Below are 25125 nucleotides of genomic sequence, written 5' to 3'. Positions count from 1 at the left end.
TTAACACACAAAGATTAGCGAAAAATCATGGGATTAGAGTAAAACTAGGGTTTTGATATAAATAAGATTTAACCACGAAATTTATTATGAAATAAAGTAGAAATCATATATTCTTGATCCTTAGGTTATAGAGAACAACTTTCTTCAAAAATTTCCAGAATCTGGGCACGTGAGCCCGGGGACGAATTTTAGGAAACTTGTGTTTAGGGTTGAGAAATTACTTTAATAGTTAGAATGCAAACTTGTGAGCTTGTACTGACTAGTTCCTACCTCGTTTAATTAGTTCTTGATATTGGAAGTACGTTTCGGAGCAAGGTGAGTCTCCTTTCGACCCTTGTAAGAGGGAATTGTCCCCATAGGTGAAATAATTAAATAAATTGCCACTAAATGCGGGGGCTACGTACGCACTAAGTGATGAGAGTCCGTGCGTAGCCACTATTATACTTAAGTCCGGATAGTCTAGGACCTAAAAGCATGTTTTATGTGATATTCTTGTAACTTTATGGTCAGCATAGATTGCTTAAATCATGTTGAATGTGGTAAATGAAATTATAAAGAGGAACCTCATATTTTGACCTTTTAAAGAGAAGTTGTCATTCTTTGAATAATTGTTTTCCCTGATATATCCCTGTCTGACTGTTTGTTGTGTTTAATTATATTTGACAACGTCGCACATATGATTCGCGAGAGGGGTAATAGATGCATCTATGGTTCGCGTCGTTCGACCCTCTGGCAGTGCATACTTTATTTTATGTTGGATCGGGTTGTACGACCTCGGCACTAGTTGCGCATGCTTGTTGCTCGGTATTTTCTGTGAATTGAACTTTGTATAATGCCCTGAAATGTAGATGGCTAACTGCGATATTATCTAGGAAATGACCTATCACTTCTTGCTATAAATTGTTATTTATTTGTGACATACATGCTTAGCAGAACACTTTCTTATATTATTTGACCCTAGTAAGTGTCAAGTCGACCTCTCGTCTCTACTTCTTCGAGATTAGACGGGATACTTACTAGGTACATATTGTTTATGTACTCATACTACGCTTCTGTACTTAATTGTACAGGATCTGAGGCAGGTACATCTGGCTACCAGTCTGGTGCACATTCTTGATCATAGTCCGAGATTCCATGGTGAGCTGCTCCCTTCCTATGCCGTTCAGCAGCATGATGGAGTCTCTCTTTGCTTTTGGCTGTCTATTCTATTTCAGACAGTAGGATAGACTTATTCTTTTGTATATTCTACTAGATGCCCATATACTTGTGACACCAGGTCTTGGCACACACATTGGTAGACTATTCTTTTGTGATTGTATAATTATTATTGTACGTTGCTAATTATCACTTGTTTTAAATTCAAATTAAGAAATTGTTGTAACTATTTTAGTAAAGTAAAACTAGAACTCACTAATATTTTCGCGTTGGCCTGCCTGACAATGGTGTTGGGCGCCATCACGACCTGTAGTGAAATTAGGTCGTGACAGTTAATAAGTAATTTTTTTATAGCACCCACGTCGAATCAATTAATAAATCTTCAAAACAAAAATTCAAATTCAGGAGCTTCAAGCTCAACAATGGTGGGTCTTTAAGCTCAACAATGGTGGTTCTTCATACATACACAAAAATCATAAGGAAAGGAGGTAGAGCAATAGCTTAGGTTGACTCTCTTAATGAACATTGATCTGACTGAGAAGAAGTAGATCCATTCAAGTCCACTACCAGTAAGCTTGCAAAAATGAAGCTGAATGTTTTTAACATTCTGTACTTCAAATGAGAAGGCAAATAGCTAAGGCGGGGTAAATAGTTTGGGCTGCATAAGTTGGAAAAATAAATAGTTTGGGCTTGGGTACTAAATGGTAAATAGTTTAGGCTTAATGGGTATAAAGTGAGATTTTCCCTTTCCTTTACATGCTCAAGTTGTCAAACTTTGACAATTATAAGGGAAAAATTCAAAAAGTAGTCAGATTTATAAGTGGTCATTCAAAAATAGCCACAATTTCAAAAGCTATCGAAATTTAGCCACTTTTGATGTAAAGATAAATCTGAACGAAAATACTGTTCAAAATCTGGAAAGTACTCCAGCATAATATACTGGAATTACAGTATACTTTGCTGGAACTCTAGTATATTACTTTACTGGAGTTCCAACAAAGTATACTGGACCTCCAGTATATTATACTGGAGTTTGGAGTTCCAGTATACTTTGCTGGAACTCCAGTATAATATAGTGGAGTTCCAGCAAAGTATACTGGAACTCCAGTATATTATACTGGACCGGTCTCTATTGCAACAAAATAGTGGCTATTTTTCAATGACTTGGCAAACGCTGGCTATTTTTGAATGACCAGTCCGAAAACTGGCTAGCCCGTGCTATTTTGACCAATTATAGTTGTGGAATGTGGATACATGTACTTTTTTTTTAATTCTAAACAACATTGCAGTGTTTTAATTTTAATGTTATGTCTATCCTATCTTTATCTTCTCATGCTGAAAATTCTGACGTTCTTTCTCTTTTTCTTTTGAATCAGTTAAAGTAGATATAGTTCACGTTCAAATTATAGAGTGTTGTATATTTTGTTATCATTTATTTGTAGACCTCTGCATGAAATATATAACTCAAAGGTTTCAAAGAAGAGGAGCGAAAGAGGATTGATTAATATCTGATTTTAATGCTCTTCTCATGCCGCGTGCAATTGCTTGGGCTTCACCATTGTTGAAGTAAAAATTAATTCATAACTCCATTGTTGAGATTTTTAAAAAAGCTTGAAAACTTACAAATGCTTTTTATAATTTGTTAAAATTTGATAAATTGATACATTAGGATTTTTTGGATGTTATTTTAAAGTTGTGGCTAAATTAAAGTTATTTGATGAAAGTTTGAGCTATTTGATGATATTTTTTTTTGAGTTGAAATTCGTAAGAGTCGAAAGTCTGTTTTTGTATATAATATTATACAACATCATCAAAGTGTATACTGTTATATAATATTGTATATCGGATGTATAAACACTGTTGCAAGAAGATAATGAGTTATGCAGCTGTAAATTTAAAAACATAGCTATGTAAGTGCAATATAGTATATTAGGTTGTATTGTTGTTCAACTTTCTCGAAAAAGAATAGGGGTCGGTTCTTACTTGGGAAGATAAATAATCTTCCTAGCATAGTTCGCTGGTTAAATAAAATAGCTTAGATATCATGAAGAGCATCCTTTATAATAAAATCAGTAAATAAGATACAACCAATAATATTTTTGTGCTTAATAAAATAATTATAAGAATATAACTACAATTAGCATTTTGTATACTATACATAAGTTCTATTTCAAACTCAAAATATACTAGAATTTGGAGGCAGTTAATAAGTTACTATATTACTTTTCGGGAACAAGCTATGTATTGATTGATAAGTGATACATATGTAACACACGTGTTCAAAAACTAGTTACAAATAAGTACTAGGATAAGCATAAGTTGGTAACCATAACCCAACAAAAAAGCCTAAAATTTAGTAGGGTGCCTTTGGTTTCAATGAAAAATAATTGTCATACAAAATATTTTTATTACTTCTCCAATAATTTTTTATGGTATTCGGTAAGACAAAGTTGAATATAAGATACTAAGCACACAATATGTATGATAAAGTATAAAGATATGTGTTTTGAATTTTGATCATGCTTTTGAGCAAAGGCTGATTTAGGACTTTTAATTACGAGAGTTTTATAGTTGTACCATAAAAACCAACTAATTATTCTTGTCTACTTATTTATTTTTCTACACACTAAACTAATTATCTTTCCTACTCATTGTAGCTTTTGTGGGTAATTGGCTATTTTTTCTCCTTTTTCTTTATTTTTTCATTTTTTTCCTTTTCTATTCTTTTTTTTTAAAATCATATTATTCTTTATTTTATTATTTTCAAATAATCTGATTCCATACTCAATTTTGCTCTCTTTTTTCTTTTCTTTTGTTCATTTTCTTTATTTCTTCTTCCTTTTCTAAATTAATATAGCTCTTTTTTCTTTTACTTTTTTTTCTACATAATCTAATTGTATTCACTTTTTTTCTCCCTTTCTTTATTCTTTCTTATTTTATAAAATAATAAAAGATAACTGATATAGTAAATATTTATTCACCTTCTTTAATATAACTGATAGCATAATACTATTTGTCTTTTTTTTTTTGTCTTTTTTATTCTTTAAATCAATTACTAGAATGAATTATACATTATATCTCTTCTCTTTTTTTTATTGCATTTTATTTTTTTTAAAATATGCATTAATGTAAATTTTTCTAGCGCATAGGATCCAAAATTATATTTCATTATAATAAAATAGTATATTAGAATAATAAAATGACATATTAGTATTTAATGTTATTGTAAAATACTTGTCACAATAGTATACCAAAACTGCATATAAATATATCAAATAAGTATATTACTATTTTATGTCTTCCGACACCTACTTCATATACAATGAATAATATTTCTATGGAACTCCATCAAAAAATTCATTTAAAAAAATATTTGCAAGGACATAGCTGGAAAAATGAAAAAAATAATTAAAAATGACTTATTTATTACGATATATTGTTATATTATATTGTATACTATAACAATATAATATTGCTATAACTGTTACTTTATCTTTGCACAATAGCACCTAGATGATTCAACAAATAGCAGGAAGTATAATATTACGGTATATTGTATATTATTATAACATACTATTGCAGTATATTGCATATTATTATAGTATACCATTACTATTATGTACTATAACATTATATTGTTGCAGTATAGCTATATAATCATATAGTATATTGTATACCGTTAGGTAACTGTGCTCCTATTCGATTATTACAGTATACCATTGCAGTTTATTGTATACTGTAATAGTATACTGTTGCAGTAACTATATACTCCTATAGCATATATTATATCGCAGCGGTATAATGTTGGGTAACTGTGTTCTTCTTCGATTTTCAGCTGAAAAATTCTATATCAATCACCTCAAATCAGCTCCAAATATGATCAAATTTCACTATAAATTTCTTGAAGATAAGTAATATTTTACAACACCCCCTTTGAATTAAACATCAAATCTTCAAAAAAAAATTCAAATTTAGGAGCTTCAAGCTCAACAATGGTGGGTCTTCAAAACACACAAGTTTTTTAAATCTAGGAAGCTTAATATATAACCACAATAACATGATTCAGAAATACAAATAAATACACAAAAAAGAATATACTAATATAGAAAGAGGATTTTGGAGTAAAACTCATGTAAAATACTATGAAAACTTATCTTTTAAAATTTATATAGAATATTTTTTAAAAGAAAATTGGGTAAATGCATGAGTTTGTACTGAATTTTCATCATCCACTAAAAAGACTAAGCTATGAGTATTTTTTGAAAGGGAAAAGGAACCTTTTGGGTGTAGGACTCCGTCACGACCCAAAACCCGTGATAGGTCGTGACGACACCTAATGTCGTCATTAGGCAAACCCACGAGTGAACCTACAATTTAGTTACCCCTTTTTAACTTTTAAAACAAAAGTTTTCTTTTTAAAAGAACGAAAGAAGTAAGATCTCATACAACCGTACATATTCTTTTCTCAATAAAAATACCAGCGTGAGAAATGCATCAACTGTAGTGACAGTAATGATAAGTACAACAATACATAAATGCTAAAAAACCCTAAAATCCCGTGCCATGAGTGCATGAGTAATCTAGAGAATATACAAAATTAATACAACTAGTGTCTGAAGAGTAATAGACATAAATAATAAACAAGGTAGATGGAGACTCCAATGCTGCATATCGGAACAAGGCAAGCAGCTCACCACTAGGTCTCCGTATATGTGCGGCTACACGCTTGTGTGACCACTGATAATACACGTCTTATCTGCACATTCAGTGCAGAAATATAGCATGAGTACAAAAAAAAATGCGTACCCAGTAAGTATCTAGTCTAACCTCGAAGAAGTAGTGATGAGGGGTCAACTCGACACTTACTAGTGGTCAAACAGTAATAGAAATACATAAAGTAGAAATAGAGAATGTACAACAAGTAGCAGCGAAACAAATAAAAGTAATTACTGTAATTCCATACATGAGTCTATATCAAATCACTAAACATGTCACAACCAACCTTGAAGGCACTAACTCAACAGTTACCAAACTAAATCCAATCTTAAGTATTAAGCACGAAGCTGCTGAGGCAAATGACCCAATTCCATAAGAATAGTAGTACTCAGTACTGCTAAGGCGAACAACCCGATCCTATAAGAACAATGTTATTCAGTACTGCCGTGGAGAACAGTCCGATCCCATAAAAGTAATTTAATTCACTGCCGAGGCGAACGACACGATCCCATAAAAGTAGAGAAATTTACCTCACTCGTGGAAGTACATGTGACTCGAGAAGACACGGATCCATAGTTCATCAAATATTTCCCAATTTTTTTTCAAAGTAAGAGGCTAAATAAATATATTTATTCTAATTCTCGATTTCAGTCATAATCAAGGAAATCATTAAACAGGATGGATACAAATAACACGGTTAAAGCATGATGTGAATCTAAGTCTATCCGGACATAGTATGAATATAGCTACGTATAGACTCTCGTCATCTTGTGCGTACATAGCTCCCCACAACAAGTAGCACACAACAATTACTACACCTAAGGGGATAAATTTCCTCTTACAAGGTTGGACAAGAGACTTACATCGCTTTCAAGTCCACTAACCGGCTCTTTAACCTCACTAGAACTCCCCCAATGAAGCCGAGCAGTCCAAATCTAATAAAAAATCGTATAAACTAATCAATAAGTGTTCAAAAGTTCATAATTTAACCACTAGGGTAATTACCCAACCCAATTTGGAAGGTTTCTAAAATTCACCCCCGAGCCCACACGCCCAAATTCTGGAAATTTTTGCAAATAATATTACTCATAACCTAACGAATATAAATATATAATTTCTACTCAATTTCATAATCGTTTTCGTGGTCTAATTCCAATTTTATCAAAACCTAGGTTTTTCAACAAACTCCTAAAATTTTCACATTTTACCCGTTAAAATATACCCATAATCTATGTATTTAACTAACATGAGGTAGAAACTACTCATCTTACAATGCTTGATGAAAACCCGTCTCAAAGAAGCTCCAAATTTGGACCACAGATGAGAAATGGGAAAATAAGCCTAAGTCTCGTATTTAAATCAAAACACTGCCGAGTTGACCCTTCTTCGCGATCGCGAAGGCATAGTTGGCCCAGGCCCTGAAAACTTTCTTCGCGAATGCGAGGGCAGTCTCGCGATCGTGAAGGCTTTCCTAGATTGAGCTTCACGAACGCGGTCATCCCTTCGTGAACGGGAATAGCAAACGGTCCTTTATTCTACGCGAACAACACAGATACTAAGATATGGGGAAAAAAAGAAAGCAAAAGCTATGCTACTGCATATGCGGAACCCCGAGAAAGAGAAGCTTATGCACCCCCAAGAGAAGTGGATGGATCCGCCACCGGTTCAATATCTTGGCCTTTATCATTTTGGCCTTCAACATCATCACATTCCAATTCTTCTTCAGTTCCTGAGAACTCAAAACTGGAACCAGAAGAGTCGGTAACATCAGGCCGGACCGGGAGACCCCTTCGGGCAGTTGACTCCAGCTCACAGGCCTTAGCGATTTCGGCATCAAAGTCAATGATACCCACTTTGGCATCTTCCAAGATTTTTCTCCTCATGCTACACCCAGAATATATTTTTTCAACAATGAGGGAAGTCACTCGGTGCTGAAGCTCTTTCTTAAGCTGGTAAACTTTGGTGGAAAGATTATTCCTCTCTGGCCTAATGGCTGAAGGCTAGCATCGAGGTCGCAGATGGTGGAGTGAGAAACTCTATTATGCTCTATATCTCTCTTGTGCCTCTCTTCCAACCGGGCATACTTCTCCTCAGCAACGGCAACTTCTTCAGTTGCCTCCAAATTATTCAATCTTTCAGCAAAGGCATCCTCGCAATCGGATGCAGCAAGAACGACATTGTAGACTTCAACCCGCTTGGCCCTAGCCTATTCAAATTGTACCTCTTACAGAGCAGCTTCTTGGACAAGGGTCACTACCTATTGCTTGCTTTGTTGCAACCGAGCCTCCAACTCAATGGCTTCAAAAGCTCGTGCTTCTAGTTCTAAGAGGTGAGTACCAGTTTGGTCTCGCTCGGCCAATAGTTGACCCCACTCGGAGGAATCAACCTTTAAAGGCCCTAGAAAGCAAGGAGGTTAGCCCGCAAAACAAAAATGCAAACACAAAATCCAGACATAACAAAGATAGAAGAAACAATAGAGGAAACAAAGATCATATCGCCATTGCGTTGTGCATGGAATTATTCAACAAACACTCTCCCGAGAGAGTTTGGATTTTATTCCTATCTTTTTCTGAAGCTAGAGGCTTCAGATAATTAGCAAGATCTATAGGCCAGGACAACAGATAACATCCAGTAGAAACCAAGAAGGAGACGCTCCTCCTCCTTTGGGAATCTTCGGAGGGGGAGAATGATTGTGCCCCAAATTCCCATAAACTGGGGACTGGGGAAGAGGGACATCCTCCCCTTGGGTTACTGCGACCTGTGGAGATGATGTAGCAGTTGTTGGTTGCGAAATCAAGGTTGGTAAAGAAGGAAATGAAGCTGATGGCATTGTAGGTTGAGAAGTAAGTGCAGAAAATACAGTGTTGGTTGTTGGTTGCTCATTAACCGAAGACGGAAGAGACCCGATACCCAGCCTCATGGTACCAGGCACCGCGATTGGAACTCAGAAGCGAGATTTAGCATCTTCCACCATATTATATTCCCTCAAGATCGCCAAGGGATCGTCTTCGGTTGGAATAACTAGCTCAACAGATTGAGTATTCTGTTGAGCTGATGAAGGTCATCATCTTCTATGTAGAGAAGCCTCCTTATCACTAGCTCCTCCATCATCGTCGATCACTATGGTGTCTATGGCCGGCTCGAGCGCAACGACTATCACCACACAATCCAAAGACAGATCGGGCCAGGCACTCTTTGCCTTTTTATTTTTTTTTCCCGTCCGCGGAAGAACGTAGCCTTTTTTGTTGTTTGTTCTCCAGCCAGGGACTCCAAGAAGAAGAACTTCCACTAGAAGCAGGCCTGGAGACACCTATTCGGGTGAATGCCTCCTGCAACAGCCTCGCCGCCTCAACAGGATCAGCCAAAATGTCCTCCTCAGGGACAACATATGAGCCCTGGGTTAGACCTGAATTCAACAGGAGAGAAAGGTTAATCAATTTTCCTATACGAAGGATAAAAACAAGATGATTTCGATCTACCATGATTTTTGGCCTTCTACCCATATTTAAGGGCCATTTTTTTCAATGTGCCGGTCTCGGGCGTAGTGACATCCAAAATCTTCTAGACCCACTAGTACAAGCCTTCAACCCTAGGTGGTGTCCACCGAGTTGCTCAAATAAGTGATAGAAGAAGGATCAATAGGGGCGATCTTTAACTAGAAGAAAAGACAAAAGTGAACTTACGAGTATGATTCCATAATTTCGGAAAGGATGGAGTCATGGCTGGAATGATGTCCCTTATTGCAACTGCCACGAACTCTTCCATCCACCCACAATCATTGTCATCAGCCATGCCGGTTAGTAAAGCATGGTAGCCAAACTTGCTAAAATTTATCATTCCCCTACTGAAAATCTTTGGGGAGTAAAGGTTCATTAATCGAGCCAAGGATAGCTCTTCTCCTTCCTTCTGGCACAGACGCAAGCAAATGTCCTCCACATAGAAGGACTTACTTGTACCAGGCATACCTGGTAACAGATGTAGAACTCCATGATAACGGAGTCAGGCTCCCCTCTCAAGGAGAACGGTCCCAAAGTGAAGGGATACGTATAAAAATACGTGATCTTTGGGTAAGGTTATCCGCTCCGCCAGGTCAGGAGAGATGATGTTTAAATCATGGCAATGACAATCTTCCTTCACAATAGGAATGATGGAAGGACGGATGGAAGAAGGTTACACGCCAACATCACATGTGCGAGGGTTAGTGGAAGGATACTTCTCTTCGAAGTCCTTAGTTGTGATAAGTTTTCTTGGAATAGTGGTGCTCACCGTGGGAGGAGCAGCATCATCGGGACTACCTCTGTTCTTTGAGGAATAGAGATTTCTGGAAGAAGAGGCTATTGTTAACAAAAGGGAGAAAAAGGCTTTTTTGAAGAAGAAAATTAGAGAAAGTTGAAGACAAATATGAGTTGAGTAAAGAGAATTTGAGAGAGTTTGGAAAATTATGAAGTGTAAATGAAGAAGTTTGATGCGTATAAGTAAAGGAATAAGTGGCTAAAATCGCGGCCATAATTACCTTAATAACCAGCAAAAGTGTTGCTGAATCATGGGATGACGCGTGTTCGGGGCATTAAATGCAGAGAGACGTGCATCTAATCAACCGTCAAAAACTTTTCTGAGGGGGTCAAAGAATTTTCCGCCAAAAAAGGTATCTTTACCAACTTTCTGGTGACAGAAGGTTATGCCATCGGAAAGCAGGGGACTATCTGTATAGGACAAAATATGTTCATATTAAATGATTGCATGAGAAAGCAACATGTGGAGTCGAAGACAGAAGACAGTCAGGTGCGGCGCAACGATCTCGAAGAGAATGGTATTCATAGAGGCGAATTAAATACCTGTCACCCGGTAGCATTTAATGAAGAATATTCTATAGCCTTAAGTACATGGTCCGTTACGGAGAATATGTCATTTACTGCCTACCGTTACATATTCTTCTATGGTCCTCATAATTATTATTTAAGAGGGGCTTGATCCAAGGACCTTGTTCCCTAGGTGCAACTATAAATAGTGAGCTCTACAGCCATTGTAAAGGACACGAATTTTCTGACAAGCATACACTAGGGGTGGGCATCGGTCGGTTTGGTTCGGTTGTGAATGTTATCGGTTCGGCATATCGGTTATCAGTTTATAGATATGCTAAACCGATAACCGAACTAATAAGATATTGGGTATCGAGTATTGGCTAGCCGGTTATCGATCCTTATCGGTTCGGTTATTGGTTTACCGGATAAGAATAAAAAATATCCATAAATTTCATGTTTTCATTATAGAAATAGTATCATACCGTTAAAGAGAATGGAACTGAATTTTTGCTCTTAAGAAAAGATAGATTAAATTTCAACTTTAGAAAAGAAAATTTTCTTTGCATTCGAAAATTCCAATGAATGATCTCAATTTTCAAAATTATAAGTTAGTAGGAGTATGGAATAAGACATTCAACAATTTAATCTTACTATCTCACTGCGGGCGAGCATAATTCATAGGAAAATAATAAAATTCTAATCTTATAAATACTAAAGAACCAGTGCAATAAAAGAAACAAATAGAAAAACTATAAATCTTAATTGAAGGATTAAGATGAGTAATTCAAAAAAATTTAAAAGTTACTCTAAGGATTAAGGTTTGAAGATGAACAGTAAGTGCTAAGAGAATTTAGAGAATAAGAGAATGAAGCCATAAGGTGGCTTTATATACTTAGTGGGTAAAATTATAATTTTGTTAAAGCTTATTGGGCTATTGGTTAAACCGTTAATAAAATTGGCAAATCGAGACCCGAACCGATAACTCAATAGTCAAATAACATTAAACCGTTATCGAACTATCGATAATCCAATAACATTTTATCAGTTTGGGCTATCGGTTATACCCGATATATGCCCGGCCCTAGCATACACTATACTCTGTTCAAAGCTCAATAATATTTTACTTTCTTGCTTATTTATATTATTATTACTGCCTCCGGAAACTCTTCTCCTGGAATCAAGATTTCTACTGTCTTATCTCGATTTCAACGTTATGTATTATATTTTTGTCTAATATATTTATTATTTTAGGATCAAATTGATTCACTTGCCTATAAGCTACGTATAAATTCAACTGTACCGTATATATATGACGTAGCTTCGCAAATTGATCCTTTAGTCAAAGTAAAAGCTGATAAAGAACTTTAAATTCCTGTTAGATCAACCTAACTATTACAGGAAGTAAATTGGAAGATTAAAATTTCCTTACAAATACAAGACTTGACATAGCATATAATGTTCCTTGTACTGTGCAAAATACAAGATTGCACACTACATTAGGGGCATAATGTGACTCATTAGGTAGCATGCCCCGAGTCTGAAATAATTTGACTTAGAGGAATTGAATGTGCCTTTGACCTCTTCCTATTTTAATCTTTTGTGACAACCAAGTTGCATTGCACAAACATTTCCTTCACTACATCTCCAGTAACGACTAATTAACAGACATTTTCACTAAGTCATTGACCGACAAACATACTTTAATTCCCTGACAAACGAATTTGGTTTAAAGTCAAAAAGACACTGTACATTTTTAAAAAAAATTTGAACTGTACGAAAAATAATTTTCAAATCACTAGTAAGCCAATCGAAGCCACATTTATTATGACAGTACTCAAAATAATTATGTGCATTTTAGCTACAAAATAGAAGTGCTCTATTTGCGAGAAATCTTTTATTTTAATAGTACCACCAGGACAATGTAAGAATATACCAAGATATTTCTAATTTCCCTCCATTCTCCTCAGCCACTCATTCGGCTCACATTTAAAGCGGGGTGGCAAAATGGTTAAAAAAACAGTTAACCATTAAAAAATGGGTTGGATAATAAACTTTTTAAAAACGGATCAAATATGGATAACAACCATATTATCCATTTAGAAAATGGATAACCAATGGGTAACCAATGGGTCTAACTTTTACATTTGTAAAGCCTCAAATCGGGATTCTTCAAGTTAGGGAGAGTAAAAAATCTTCCAAAAGTAATCATATGCAAGAAGTCGTGAATAATATGGTTACCCATATTATCCGCCAGTTAATTAACTTATTTTTTATTCGTATTAAATATGAGCTGGGTCAATTAATTTATCCGTTTTTTATTACCCGTTTTGACCCGAAATATATCCGATCTGATCCGCCCTTTGCCACTCCTAATTTAAAGTATGAATCATGAACAATTTCCTATATATTTATGCCCTTACCAACCCAATGCTAGCTCCTCAGAATTACTTTTAGTTTGTCTAAAGCTCTCATACTCTTTCAGTGAAACAAGATGATGAGGCGCTCTATGCGTTTGTTATCAACTGTGTTCCTCTTGCTAATGGTTGTCTTCGCCACTGGTAAAAATTTCTATATCTTGCTCTTTCTAACTTCTTTCCAGTAAAATCACGTTCTCTTGTCGACTTACTGCTTCCGGCTCAGATATAATAACTGCACTTGTTGTTTTTGGCTCAAATACACATAGAGGCGGAACAAGGGATTACAATCATACGGATTCTGGATTTTAAATTTCTAAGTGTTAATAACCAGTGTTTTAAAAGGCGTTTTCGGGGTGAGCCCTGAGGCGAGACGCATCAAAAATGCCCTGAAGCGATGGAGTGGGGTGAAGGTCTCAAAAGGCGTACATCCAGTAATTCGGGGTGTACGCCCGGCGTTTGAGACATGATTTTTTTAGTGTGGCGTAAACCCTAGAGATTTTTTCAAATTAAAACAAAATTTGTTGAATAAGTTCTTATATAATACCCAAATTCTCAAACGTCAGTTTGGTTATTACTCAAATTTTTTAAAAAGGAACTAAAATGTATTAAATTTAAAAGTCAAGACCTTTTTTTATTGATTAAAGCCCTAATTCATGGTTTTTTCAAATTCTTTATCTTGTCTGCTATTCTGTTAATATTTCCCAAAAGCAACAAATATATATATATTTTTTTAGAAATACAAAGAGAACTCCATATTCATTTGGACTCAACTTACTTGTGCTTGTAAGTAGTAAAAATTGCACGGGGCGCCCTATTTGGTCGCCCCCATTTAACCTATACCCATTTTTTTAAAAAAACTTTTAACTTTTATCCACTTTTTAAACAACTTCAGCTCCCTTTCTCCCCCCCCTTCTCCTCCTTCATTTTCTTTTTTCTTCTTCGACAACGATGACTTCAACATTGCTCTCTTTAATTAATGAAGCTAAAGCAAATATACTGAGGACTTCCATTTGGATTATTATAACATTAAAAACCAGTTTTCTCATTGTCTAGAAACACAACTCCGTCATCCATTGTTGGAAATTTACTTAATACCGTGAATGTTTCTGTACAAGGAACCCAGCCTTTAACAGTAAGTTTCAAATTCATTCTTTCCCATGCACATGGAGTTTGTTCTTCATTTTCTTTTCTCTTTTGATTTTTTTTTTTTTGGCTATGAGACGTAGCTCTTGATATATTTAAAACGTGAAAGTTAACAGAGTACACAATAGATGAAACTGAGCGATGGATCCAATTACATAAAATCTGATAACAGTAAACTAAAGTTGGGTGAGTTATCAAAAACTAGAACATCTTGATAGTGGGATTTCCCAGTTATAAAGACAAAAACTTCAGCTCTAGAGCTGAACTTCAGGCTCGACTACTAGAATGCTGAAGTTTTGCGTGATTGCCTTTGCTACTTCAGCCCCGTGTGCTGAAGTTATGCGAAAAAGCGGGTACGTTTGCAATTTTTTTGCAAAGCGGGCACAAGTTAAAATGTAACACAAAAAGCGGGTATAAATGCAAATGCCCCTTGTAAGTAGCGTATAATAGATTGTTTTGACTAGTTTTTTGTGGGGATAGAGCACATTTATCTATCTACCTACCTACATATTTAAAGTTTTCTTCAATTTTTATGTAATTTTACCTATTTATAAATATTTGATGTAATTATATTATTTCATAAAATATTAAAAATTAAATACCTATGAGGCTTATGCCTCGTGCTTCGGGGCTTACGCGTCGCTGAGATATATGTAAAACGTCTCGCCTTAAGCCCGCGCCTTTTAAAACACTGTTAATAACTGAGTTCTAAATTTAATATTTGTACATATTTAATGAATTTATTAATGCAAATACACCAAAGTAAAAACTATTAAGTGCTGTCGAATCCACAGTCGGACTTCTAGCTACACATACCAACTTTCCTTATATATTTAAATCGACTATTAAAAGTATTATATTTGTGTGAGGGTTTTGAATCACTTGTGATAAAAGAGTACCAAGCTAGTGCAAGTGCAATACTAACATTCTAATCCTCACTGGCTTGAAATAATAAAGGATCAGCTTTACTTACCCAAATTGGCATTTTTCACTTACCGAAGGTTTTTAATGTGCTTAGATAGTTTTATGAACTGATCTATTAATTATTTTGGTGATTGTGTTTGATGTGTAAAAAAGAAGAGATGGGACCAATAATGGTGGCAGAGGCAAGGAACTGCGAGTCGCAAAGCCAACGGTTCAAAGGAGTGTGTGTAAGTAACAGAAATTGTGCTTCTGTTTGCAATACAGAGGGCTTCCCTGATGGAAAATGCAAAGGGTTACGTCGCCGATGCTTTTGTCTCAGAAACTGTTAATCTCTCTACTAAGTGGAGCAGTTAACTATGTAATAAGAATAACGTGCAATTATATATTTAGCTACTGTCTTGTTATCGTGAAAAAGCTTTATAGTATTTATTTTATTATAAAGAACTAGAAATATATGATGTTAAATCAGATGGGGGCCTGACATGCTGTTCCATTTGGGCTGTTTCCCTCTTCCAATCCTATGGTTTGTTCTTCTTAGCTCATTTTTTGGTGACTTTCATTGTGATATATATATATATATATATATATATAAAGTGTTGAGTTTGCCTATTCCTGCTTGGTTGTCTTATTGCTTTATTTTTTGCGTTTTTATTTTCAGTAGTCTGTTTTTCTTTTTCAAATTTGTTGAAAATATATTTTTCTTGAGCCGAAACTCTTCTGAAAATAGTCTCTCCACCTCCACGAGGTAGGAGTAAGAGTTGCGTACACACTATGCTACCCAAAGCCCACATGTTGGCCCAAGTAAAGGTTTGTTTTAAAGATTGACAAACGAAGCTCACGCACGAACCAGGTCTATCCCTCAGGTTCATAAAAACGGGCAGATTCGAGCATGTGGGATGCACGTGAAGGAGATAAGCTTAACTTGGTGTATTTAATATCTCATGATCGAAAAGGTTGCATAATTGATAAGGAGAATGACTCCTTACTTAAAGAGAACACTATTCAAGATAGGGAAGGAGTTAGAAGTTGAAATCATCTAGAACTCTTCCACCAAGGAAGAGTAGCATTAGAACTCTAGTTATTTCTTCATCTACTAACTCTATAAATTGCAGGATGTTCTCACTTTAAATGTGTTGCACAAACGCAGAAGTTAAACGTGAATTGAGAGCAAAACAACAAGGCAATTTTGCAAGCAGTTCGTGTGTAATTCAAGTGTGCCAACCTGAAGCTACGCAAGCCAGATAGAAGAACCGGTTCTAAGTGTATGTCTTTTAGTCTAGTTCAATTGTAGTACGTGTTTTCATATTGTACCTTTCAGCTTTATCTAGAGGCAATTGTAATAGGAACTCAGAGTATTCAAGTTAGAGTTAACTTGAAGTTGACGCAACAATTAGAGCCTATGTTCTACAACGGGATTAGAGGTAATCCTTAGGTTTACAAAGCGTTTTGTAAATATTGTTTTGGCTCAGTGATTTAGTGAGGTGTTGGGAAAATCCTACTGAGTAGTAGGTCGTGGTTTTTTTTTCTACCTTTTGAGTTGGGTGTTTTCCACGTAAAAATACTTGTGTTATTTACTTTTTGCATTTATTATTCCGCAATAGTAGTATAAGGAACACATAGAAGAACCGGGTCCTTCCATAATCAGTTTAAGCGAAAAATTGGTCACCACATAAATCACCCCCCTTTTGTGTGGTATTGAAGTATAGAGCATCAATTGGTATCAGAGCAGGTTATCCTTGAAGAGGCTAACACCTTAGGAACCGATCAAGATGAGTGCACCATCTGAAAACTGGGAAGGACAGTCCATTGTTAGGCCTCCACTCTTTAATGGCCAGTACTACTCCTGGTGGAAAAACAAGATGGGAGATCACATTATTGGAGAGGACTATGAGCTATGGAACATTGTCACTAATGGTCCCCTGGCCACCTTGAAGAAGAATGCTGAAGGAGTAGATGTGCCAACAACAGGAGCTGACTGCAATGCTGAGGACCTGAGGAAGTGGGAAAAGAATGCTAAGGCCAAAAAATGTCTTGTGTGTGGACTTAGTCCAGACGAGTACAGTAGAGTTCAACGCTGTACCACTGCTAATGAAATCTTGGACACTTTGCAAGTGGCTCTCGAAGGAACTCCTCAAGTGAAGAAATCAAGAGGAACACCGTTGTATTCTCAATATGAGAATTTTATCATGAAGGAAGAAGAAACCATCCAAAAGATGTATACAAGGTTCAAAACACTAACAAATGAACTTAAGTCTCTTGAAAGGATTATTCTTGAAGAAGACAAAGTTGAGAAAATCTTAACAAGGGTCTTGCCAGTCACTTGAGAAAGCAAGATCACTGCTATTCAGGAATCAAAGAACATTTCCACTCTCAAGTTGGACGAGCTAATTGGAAATCTCACTGCCTATGAACTTAGAAGGCAAACCATGAAGATGGATGCACCCAAGAAGGAAAGGATCCTGGCTCTCAAAATCACTGAAGGTGCTGATTTAGAGGAGGATGAAATGTCTATGATCACAAAGGATTTCAAGAAGTATCTAATGAGAGGAAATGGTTCGTCAAGAGGTGCAAGATACAACAAACTAAGGGTTTCTGAAAAACAGACCAACAGGGGCTTCTACAAATGTAGTAAGACTGATCACATTATCAAAAACTGTCCTCAGAGGGAAATTGAATGGAAGAAGGAAATGACTGGACAAAGAAACAAGAAGAATGAACAAGTTCATCCCAAGAAGAATGAAGGATCAACAAAAGCTATGGTTGCTGTCTGGGGAGAAAGCTCAGATGAGGATTCAGAAGATGAAGATGGAGATGAACAAGCACTTATGGCCATTGGAAAATCTGATGAGGAATCAGAGGAAAGTGTGATTCATCTCAAAGACAAGATTAAGTTTTTGTCTAAAAAAAGTCTATCTGAGTTACTACTAGATTTCATTGATGAATCTAAAGTCATAAACAATGAAAAGGAACAACTGTCTAAGGAATGTGTAATCTTGAAAGCTAAGTGCAAAAATCTGAAACTCAGGGCTAGTGAAAGTGATAGTAAAAATGCTGAGTTGAAAAACCAGGTTCATGAACTTGACACCACTGTCCTAGAGCTAAGATCGAAAATCTAAAATTGAAATTAGGAACCGGTAATAAGAAAGCTTATCACACACAACTCACTTTAGAAGAAAATGTAGGAAAAATAAAAGATGAGTTGTGTCGGGCCCCCTTTTTCCTTTGCGGGGGGGTGCGGAGTCAGGGTTTCGACATTCATTGGGAACAACTCATTTCCTTTTGAGAATTGGGTATTTGAAGAGTCGTCACCTAATGGATTAAGGTGCGTTAGGGCACCTAGAGCAATTAACTCATGTAACCAGTTTGCATTACCAGAGATTAGGGTAAGGGCTCTAAATAACCTTGAGGGGAAGGTGTTAGGCACCCCTCGCGGTCCACAATGGTGGGTCCCCACCGAACTTAGTTATGTAAATTAGTCATTTAACAAGTAAGCAGTCTAAGCATACATTTGCAAATAAAGGTAGTTTATTTAACAAGTAATCGGTCTAAGCATACATTTGCAAATAAAGGTAGTTTACACAGTCTAAACACATATACAATCAAGAAAGTTTAGATGGTCTAAGAACACATAAATTAAGGAGGTTTGAACAGTCCAAGCATACATACATAAGCCAAAGAAGTTTAGGAAGTCTAAGTACACATATGTGAATTCGGGAAAGGAAGTCCTAAGTTGATTAGCCTATAGGATCAATCTGTACAATGCCCGGTAATCCTCCTCAACTAGAGGGGCTACACGTGACATTAGCGCACAAGTCATCATATCCTTTTACTACCCATTACCCTCCCCTTAGTGGTTATATAAGCGAGTTTAATTAACGAACTCTAAGCGTGCTTTACCCATCCCTTCCTTGTGATCCCGGAGGAGTTTAAGACCTCTATACTCAGGCAGTTCTAGACACTCCTAAGGTATTTAAAAGGTAAAATCTAAGCGACAACAAAGAACACATAGGACTGTCAAATAGAGAAGCAATTAAGGGCTTATGTTTGCCTCCACACATAGATATATACACAGCACGTCTCAAACAACTGATTTTGAAGAAATTCAGAAAGCCTTAGAACATGATATCTAAATAAACGTCACAAATACAGAATATGTAGCATTTGTTTAAAAGCGAAGTGGCAGAATTCTAATTAGTTTTTCTATTGATTTTATAGCCTGTTAAACCTGTATAGTTTCACACATAAACAGAACCTGATTTCATAGTTATTTAATTGCCTAAGGCTTGCCTAGGTGTGGGCCTGTATGCAATCACAATCTTGGAACTAATTAAATAGCTTGAAATTATTTAGTCCTATAGGCATGCTGGTCTAAGTGATTAATATTACAAAATTGATTTTATGCATGTTTACATTAGGATATGATATCTATGTGCTGGACTGTTTTAAACCCTTTTATAGACAGTTATTTATTCAAAATGACGTAGACATGGTTTAGAGCCAATGCAAACAAAGTCCTAAATCAGGATTTCTAATGCACATAAAGATGGTTATTTTTATTAAGCATGATTACAACAGTAGTTTGATAACGTGATTTCTAGGTGATAATAACTTATACAGAGTTACATAAAGAAGTGATGAACTTACAACATGTTTCTAATATACAAAATATAACGTGAGTGTCCTAAGGCAGGTTTTCTAATACAAATATTATGTACTTATGACATGTTTTGATGAAAGCAACATAGCATATGGGCCTAGAACATGATTTCTATCACAACATGCACTCAAAGCAGGATTTCTATTGCAAATATGTTTATAAACTAAGAGCATGATTTTTACTATGTGTCAACCTAAAACATGATATCTACCAGTTTTCTACAAACATTATAGAGGAACCCTCCCTTTTTACTAATCACCCGAACATCTATTTACAAATAATATTATTACAGACCAGGATTAAATGAATTACATAAGTAAATGCAACTATGTTATAGGGAGCCTAAATCAGGCTCAATGTAAACCTGGGAATGCCAGGCCTTCAACATAATCTCAGAAGCCAAAGATCTCATAGCCAATAATGTGTGCCTTAGTGTGTCAGAGTTCCTTAAGGACCTCAAGGATCCCAGACAATGCTCACACCAAGACCATTTCTCAAATGGGGATTGATTATGTGCAGCATGGAAGGGCCAACCCTAGTATGCCAGAGTTCAGAGAGATCTCAAGGATCCCTAAGTAGTACACATACTAGAGGGGCAGAACTTAATAGTCTAAGAGTAGAAGCGAGAGTGCTTGACATAAAACAATGTTGAAATAGACTTCAAGAGTGAAAAAGGTTTTCAGGAATAGACACAGTTTTAGAGAAAATACTAATAGTGGAAAAAATAGTTTGAGATCAGTTCTGGGAAGAGCAATCACACAGACTTAGAATGCTTAGAGTCATAATCATTCAACAATCAGTTTGCAAATAGGGGTCAAAGGGGTTGGGACATAGAGAGTTCAAACATACAACAAGGTCTAGGGGAGCGTATGGAGCAACAAATGCACAAAACAAACAGGGGTTTGGTAGTTCAGAGACATGACAAACTAGTCATGATATGAAGAAATTAAGACATAGTCATGTTGAAGACAGGGTGTGTGCTCATTAAGATCAACCAAGTATACTAAACAACTAAATTAGCAACATGATTACACCAATTAAGGAATCGACATTCAGTCAATTAAGGAAATCATAGGATCTCAAAATCCAATCATATAAAGGGGTTCAGAGTAGACTCCTTAATTAGGGGGTAATTGATCAAACGGTAATAATAGGGGTCTAATTAAGGAAAGAATATAAATCAAACCATATAAAGGAATCAGTAAAAATCCCTGAACCATTCAGATAGTTTACTAAGGCAAGGTAGGTAATTATTGTGAATAAGGTAAAGGAAGTAACCAAATAATCAATCAATGCTTGATTGGGGATAGGAAATTAGGGAATTATACCATAAATAACTCTAATTGAATCATCAAATAAGGCAAGAAGTAGGTTTAACAGTTGTTACGACCCGACCAGTCGTCTCATGAGTTACCGCTCCGTTTCTCCCATTTTGGCTTCTTATTGATATGTTCAACTGTATTTTGTGTTACCAGGTTGGTTGGTTTGGGTTCGGAGAGGTTTTGGTAAGGTTTGAGACACTTACTCTCTTTTGAGGAAGCTTAAGTTAGAAAAGTCAACCAGATGTTGACTTATGTGTTAAAGGGCTCGAATGTGAGTTCCGATGGATCGCATAGCTTCGGGAGGTGATTTGGGACTTAAGAGCGTGATCGGAATGTGTTTTGGTGGTCCGGAGTAGATTTAGGCTTGAATTGGCAAAATTGGAATTTTGGCGTTTTTCGTTTGATAGGTGAGATTTTGATATAGGGCTCGGAATGGAATTCCGGAAGTTGCAGTAGTGCCGTTGTGTCATTTGGGATGTGTGCGCAAAATTTCAGGTCATTCGGACTGGGTTTGGTAGACTTTTTGATCAAAAGTATAATTTAGAAGATTTTGGAATTCTTAGGCTTGAATCCAATGCGAATTTGGTGTTTTGATGTTGTTTTCAGCGTTCCGAAGGTTGGAACAAGTTTGAATGATGTTATGGGATATGTTGGAATGTTTGGTTGAGGTCCTAGGGGCCTCGGGTGAGTTTTCGATGTTAAACGGACAATTTCAAGTTGTTGAAAGTTGCAGAAAAATTTGCTGGAGTGTTGCAGACAGCGGTGCTTCGCGTTTGCGAGTGGACCCTAGCGTTCACGAAGGGTTAGCAGGTGAGGCTGAAGATCTATCCTTCGCGTTCTCGAGGGGGGTTCCACGTTCGCGAAAGGCTGGAGTCGTTGTGCATCGCGTTCACGAGGTATCAGACGCGTTCGCGATGGTTTGAGCTGTGGAGTCATCACGTTCGCGCGGGAGTGGTCGCGTTCGCGTAAGAGGAAAATTTGGTCAACGTCAGTTTTTGCTTTGCGAATGCGAGGCTTTGACTGCATTCACGAAGAAGGTTTTGAATGCCTGGGTAGAATGTTTAAATAGCCATTGTCCGCGATTTTGGGGCTAACTTTCACCATTTTTGAGCGTTTTTGGAGCTTTTTGAAGAGGATTGAAGAGAGAATCAAGGGGGAACACTTGTAGGTAAGATTTATGGACTTAATCCTCGATGATAATGTGAATTCTACCTAATTAATCATGGAATTTAAGCCTAATATTGAAGAATTAGGGCTTGTCATTGGAGACCAAAATTTGGGATTTGAGGGGTCGTTTGTGGTTGGATTTTGATGCTTTTGATATGAATGAACTCAGGGAGTGATAAGGAGTCTATTGATGTAATTTTTATCGGAATCCGAGACGTGGGCCCGGGGGTTGGGTTTGGCCAATTTCGGGATTTATGTTGTAATTTGATTTTTTTTCGAGCGGGCTTTGTTCCCTTAGCATATTTTGATGGTTTTGCAATGATTTTGGTTAGATTTGGAGCATTCAGAGGCCAATTCGAGAGGCAAAGGCATCACGGGCTAGAGATTTGGACCGGATAGAGGTGAGTAATGATTGTAAATGTTGTCCTAAGGGTATGAAACCCCGAACTACACATCGTTGTGCTATATTGAGGTGACACACACGCTAGATGACGAGCATGGGGTCGTGCACCGTTGGGGATTGTGACTTAGTCCATCCCGAATGACTGTTTTATCGCGTATTTGATTGAAAACTATTTGCTATCACCATGTTTTGGGCTGAATGCCATATTTGGACCTCGTTCCAACTATTTGGACCCTTAGTGGATTTTTACTGCTATTTCCTCACTGTTTTGATTTTATATCTGTATTTAATCATGCTATATTATACTATTTTCATAACTCAGCCATGTTTACTCTGTTTTAATACTTTAAATGATATTTTGGGCTGAGCATCATATTTTTTACTGTGCCCGAGTGACTTTTAGAGATTTCTGACTGACTAAGACCGAGGGCCTGTGTTGTGAGGATACTTTTGGGTTGGGCTGCATGCCGCATAAGTGATACACTAATTTATGATTATGAGGTCGAGGGCCTGAGATTGTATGCCATGAGGTGGCTTGTTGATATGAGGTCGAGAGCCTATTAATTATGTCATGAGATGGCTTGATATTGCGCTTGGGCCGTAAGGGGCCTCTCCCGGAGTTTCTACACCCCAGTGAGCACGAGTACCCATTATGATATGAGATATAGCCCGAGGGGCTGGTGTTGTTCCATGATATTTCCCGAGGGGCAGATTCTGTTGACATTGTGCCCGTGGGGCGGATTTTTATATGTTTATCTGTTCTAGCTGCTTTTTATTTAATTGTTTAACTGTTAAAAAGGTGTTTTAAAAAAGCTTATTCTGAACTAAGGTATTTTTATATGTTTTCACTATTTCATTGCTTTTACTGGTTTATACTGCTTCTTTATAACATGTTGATGTGCTTTTACGTGATTTCTTATTGCTCAGCCTTCATTTATTGTTATTACTCACTGAGTTGGATTACTCACTTTACTCCGTGAACCCTGTGTGCAGATTTAGGCGCTTCAGGTCCCGCTAGCGAGTGTTGATTCTTCCAGCTCAGGCAGATTCGGAGATTCACTAGGTAGCTGCTCGGCGTTCGCAGCCCAGTGCTTCTCCCTTTTATCTTATTTTCTCTTGTTTTAGTTCTGTAATAAACTACGTAGACCCTCCTTGTTTTTATCGATTAGTAGATGCTCATGACTGGTGACACCCTGATGTCGGGCTTTGTCTATTTCGCAATTGTATTGTTTCACCTTATTTTGGGATTATTGTTATGTTAATGACTTAATTTGTATTATTTTAATTTCTTAAAATGAATTGGGAGTGTGTCGGTTGGCCTTGTCTTCACGAGAGGCGCCATCACGACCGGGTCTGTGTTTAGGGTCATGGCAAGTTGGTATCAGAGCCTAGGTTACATAGGTCTCACGAGTCATGAACAGGTTTAGTAGAGTCTCGCGGATCGGTATGGAGGCATCTGTATTTATCCTCGAGAGGCTGCAAAACCTTTAGGAAAAACTTCATATTCTTGAAATTCTTGTCGTGCGAATCTGTTGATCCGAGTACTAAACTTTTGTTATTCTATTCTCTCACAGATGGTGAGGACATGCGCTACTGGCCAGGATGGACGACCACTAGTACCACAAGCTGTGGCCACTAGAGGCCGATAACGCGATCGTGGTCGCGGTAGGGGTAGGGGTGTGGCCCGCACAACAGCTAGGGAAACACCTGCAGATCCACCAGCCGCCCAGTTCAGGATTAGGTCCCAGTTGTGGATGCTTCAGCAGCACTAGCTAAGGCACCAGCTGTGCCCATTGTGATTCCAGGTCTTCAGGAGGCCTTGGCTCAGATTCTATTAGTATGCACTGGCCTAGCTCAGGCGGTCTCAGTTACTACAGCCGCAACTACTTCTCAAGCTGGGGGAGGCACTCAGACTCCCGTCGCTTGCACACTTGAGCAGGTCGTGCAGGGACTTCAGACACCGGGGGTACATCCAGCCTAACTGGTTGCAGTTGCTCAAGACTATGTTGCTTTTGCCATGCTAGAGGACGAGCAGCGTAGGTTGGAGAGGTTTGGTAGGCTTTAGCCTCCGACTTTAAGTGATGCAGAGGGCGAGGATGCCCAGGGTTTCTTGGACAAGTGTAGCGGATTCTTCGCACAGCGGGGTCGTTTTCACTACTTTTCAGTTTTCTGGAGTTCCCTTCACTTGATGGGAGGCTTATGAGAGGCCTAGGCCTGTTAGTGCAGCACCCCTTACCTGGTAGCAGTTCTCCGTTCTCTTTCTGGAGAAGTATGTGCCGCAGTCTCGTAGAGAGGAGCTGCGCAGGTAGTTTTAGTGGTTGTGTCAGGGAGAGATAACTATGACACAGTATGAGATGAGGTTCTCCGAGTTAGCTCGTCATGCTATTTGGTTTGTTCTGACAAATAGAGAGAGGATTAA

General features: G+C 37.2%; 2 protein-coding genes across 2 annotated transcripts; both read left to right on the top strand.

The window, feature by feature from the left end:
- The first annotated feature begins 13102 nt into the window (after positions 1 to 13102).
- On the top strand, positions 13103 to 15675 carry LOC104219866 (defensin-like protein). The gene is made up of 2 exons (XM_009770613.2): positions 13103 to 13231; positions 15314 to 15675. The coding sequence occupies exons 1-2, from the start codon at positions 13165 to 13167 to the stop codon at positions 15484 to 15486; spliced, it is 240 nt and encodes a 79-aa protein (XP_009768915.1). The 5' UTR covers positions 13103 to 13164; the 3' UTR covers positions 15487 to 15675.
- A 1251-nt stretch (positions 15676 to 16926) lies between these two features.
- LOC138881284 (uncharacterized) lies at positions 16927 to 18273 on the top strand. Its single transcript, XM_070161500.1, has 2 exons — positions 16927 to 17463; positions 17506 to 18273. The coding sequence occupies exons 1-2, from the start codon at positions 16927 to 16929 to the stop codon at positions 18271 to 18273; spliced, it is 1305 nt and encodes a 434-aa protein (XP_070017601.1).
- Positions 18274 to 25125: the final 6852 nt, after the last annotated feature.

The sequence above is a fragment of the Nicotiana sylvestris genome, chromosome 11 (genome assembly GCF_000393655.2).
Source record: "Nicotiana sylvestris chromosome 11, ASM39365v2, whole genome shotgun sequence".
NCBI classification, from domain to species: domain Eukaryota; kingdom Viridiplantae; phylum Streptophyta; class Magnoliopsida; order Solanales; family Solanaceae; genus Nicotiana; species Nicotiana sylvestris.
Note: the sequence above shows the minus strand (reverse complement) of the source record. Positions and strands in the feature narration are given on the sequence as shown.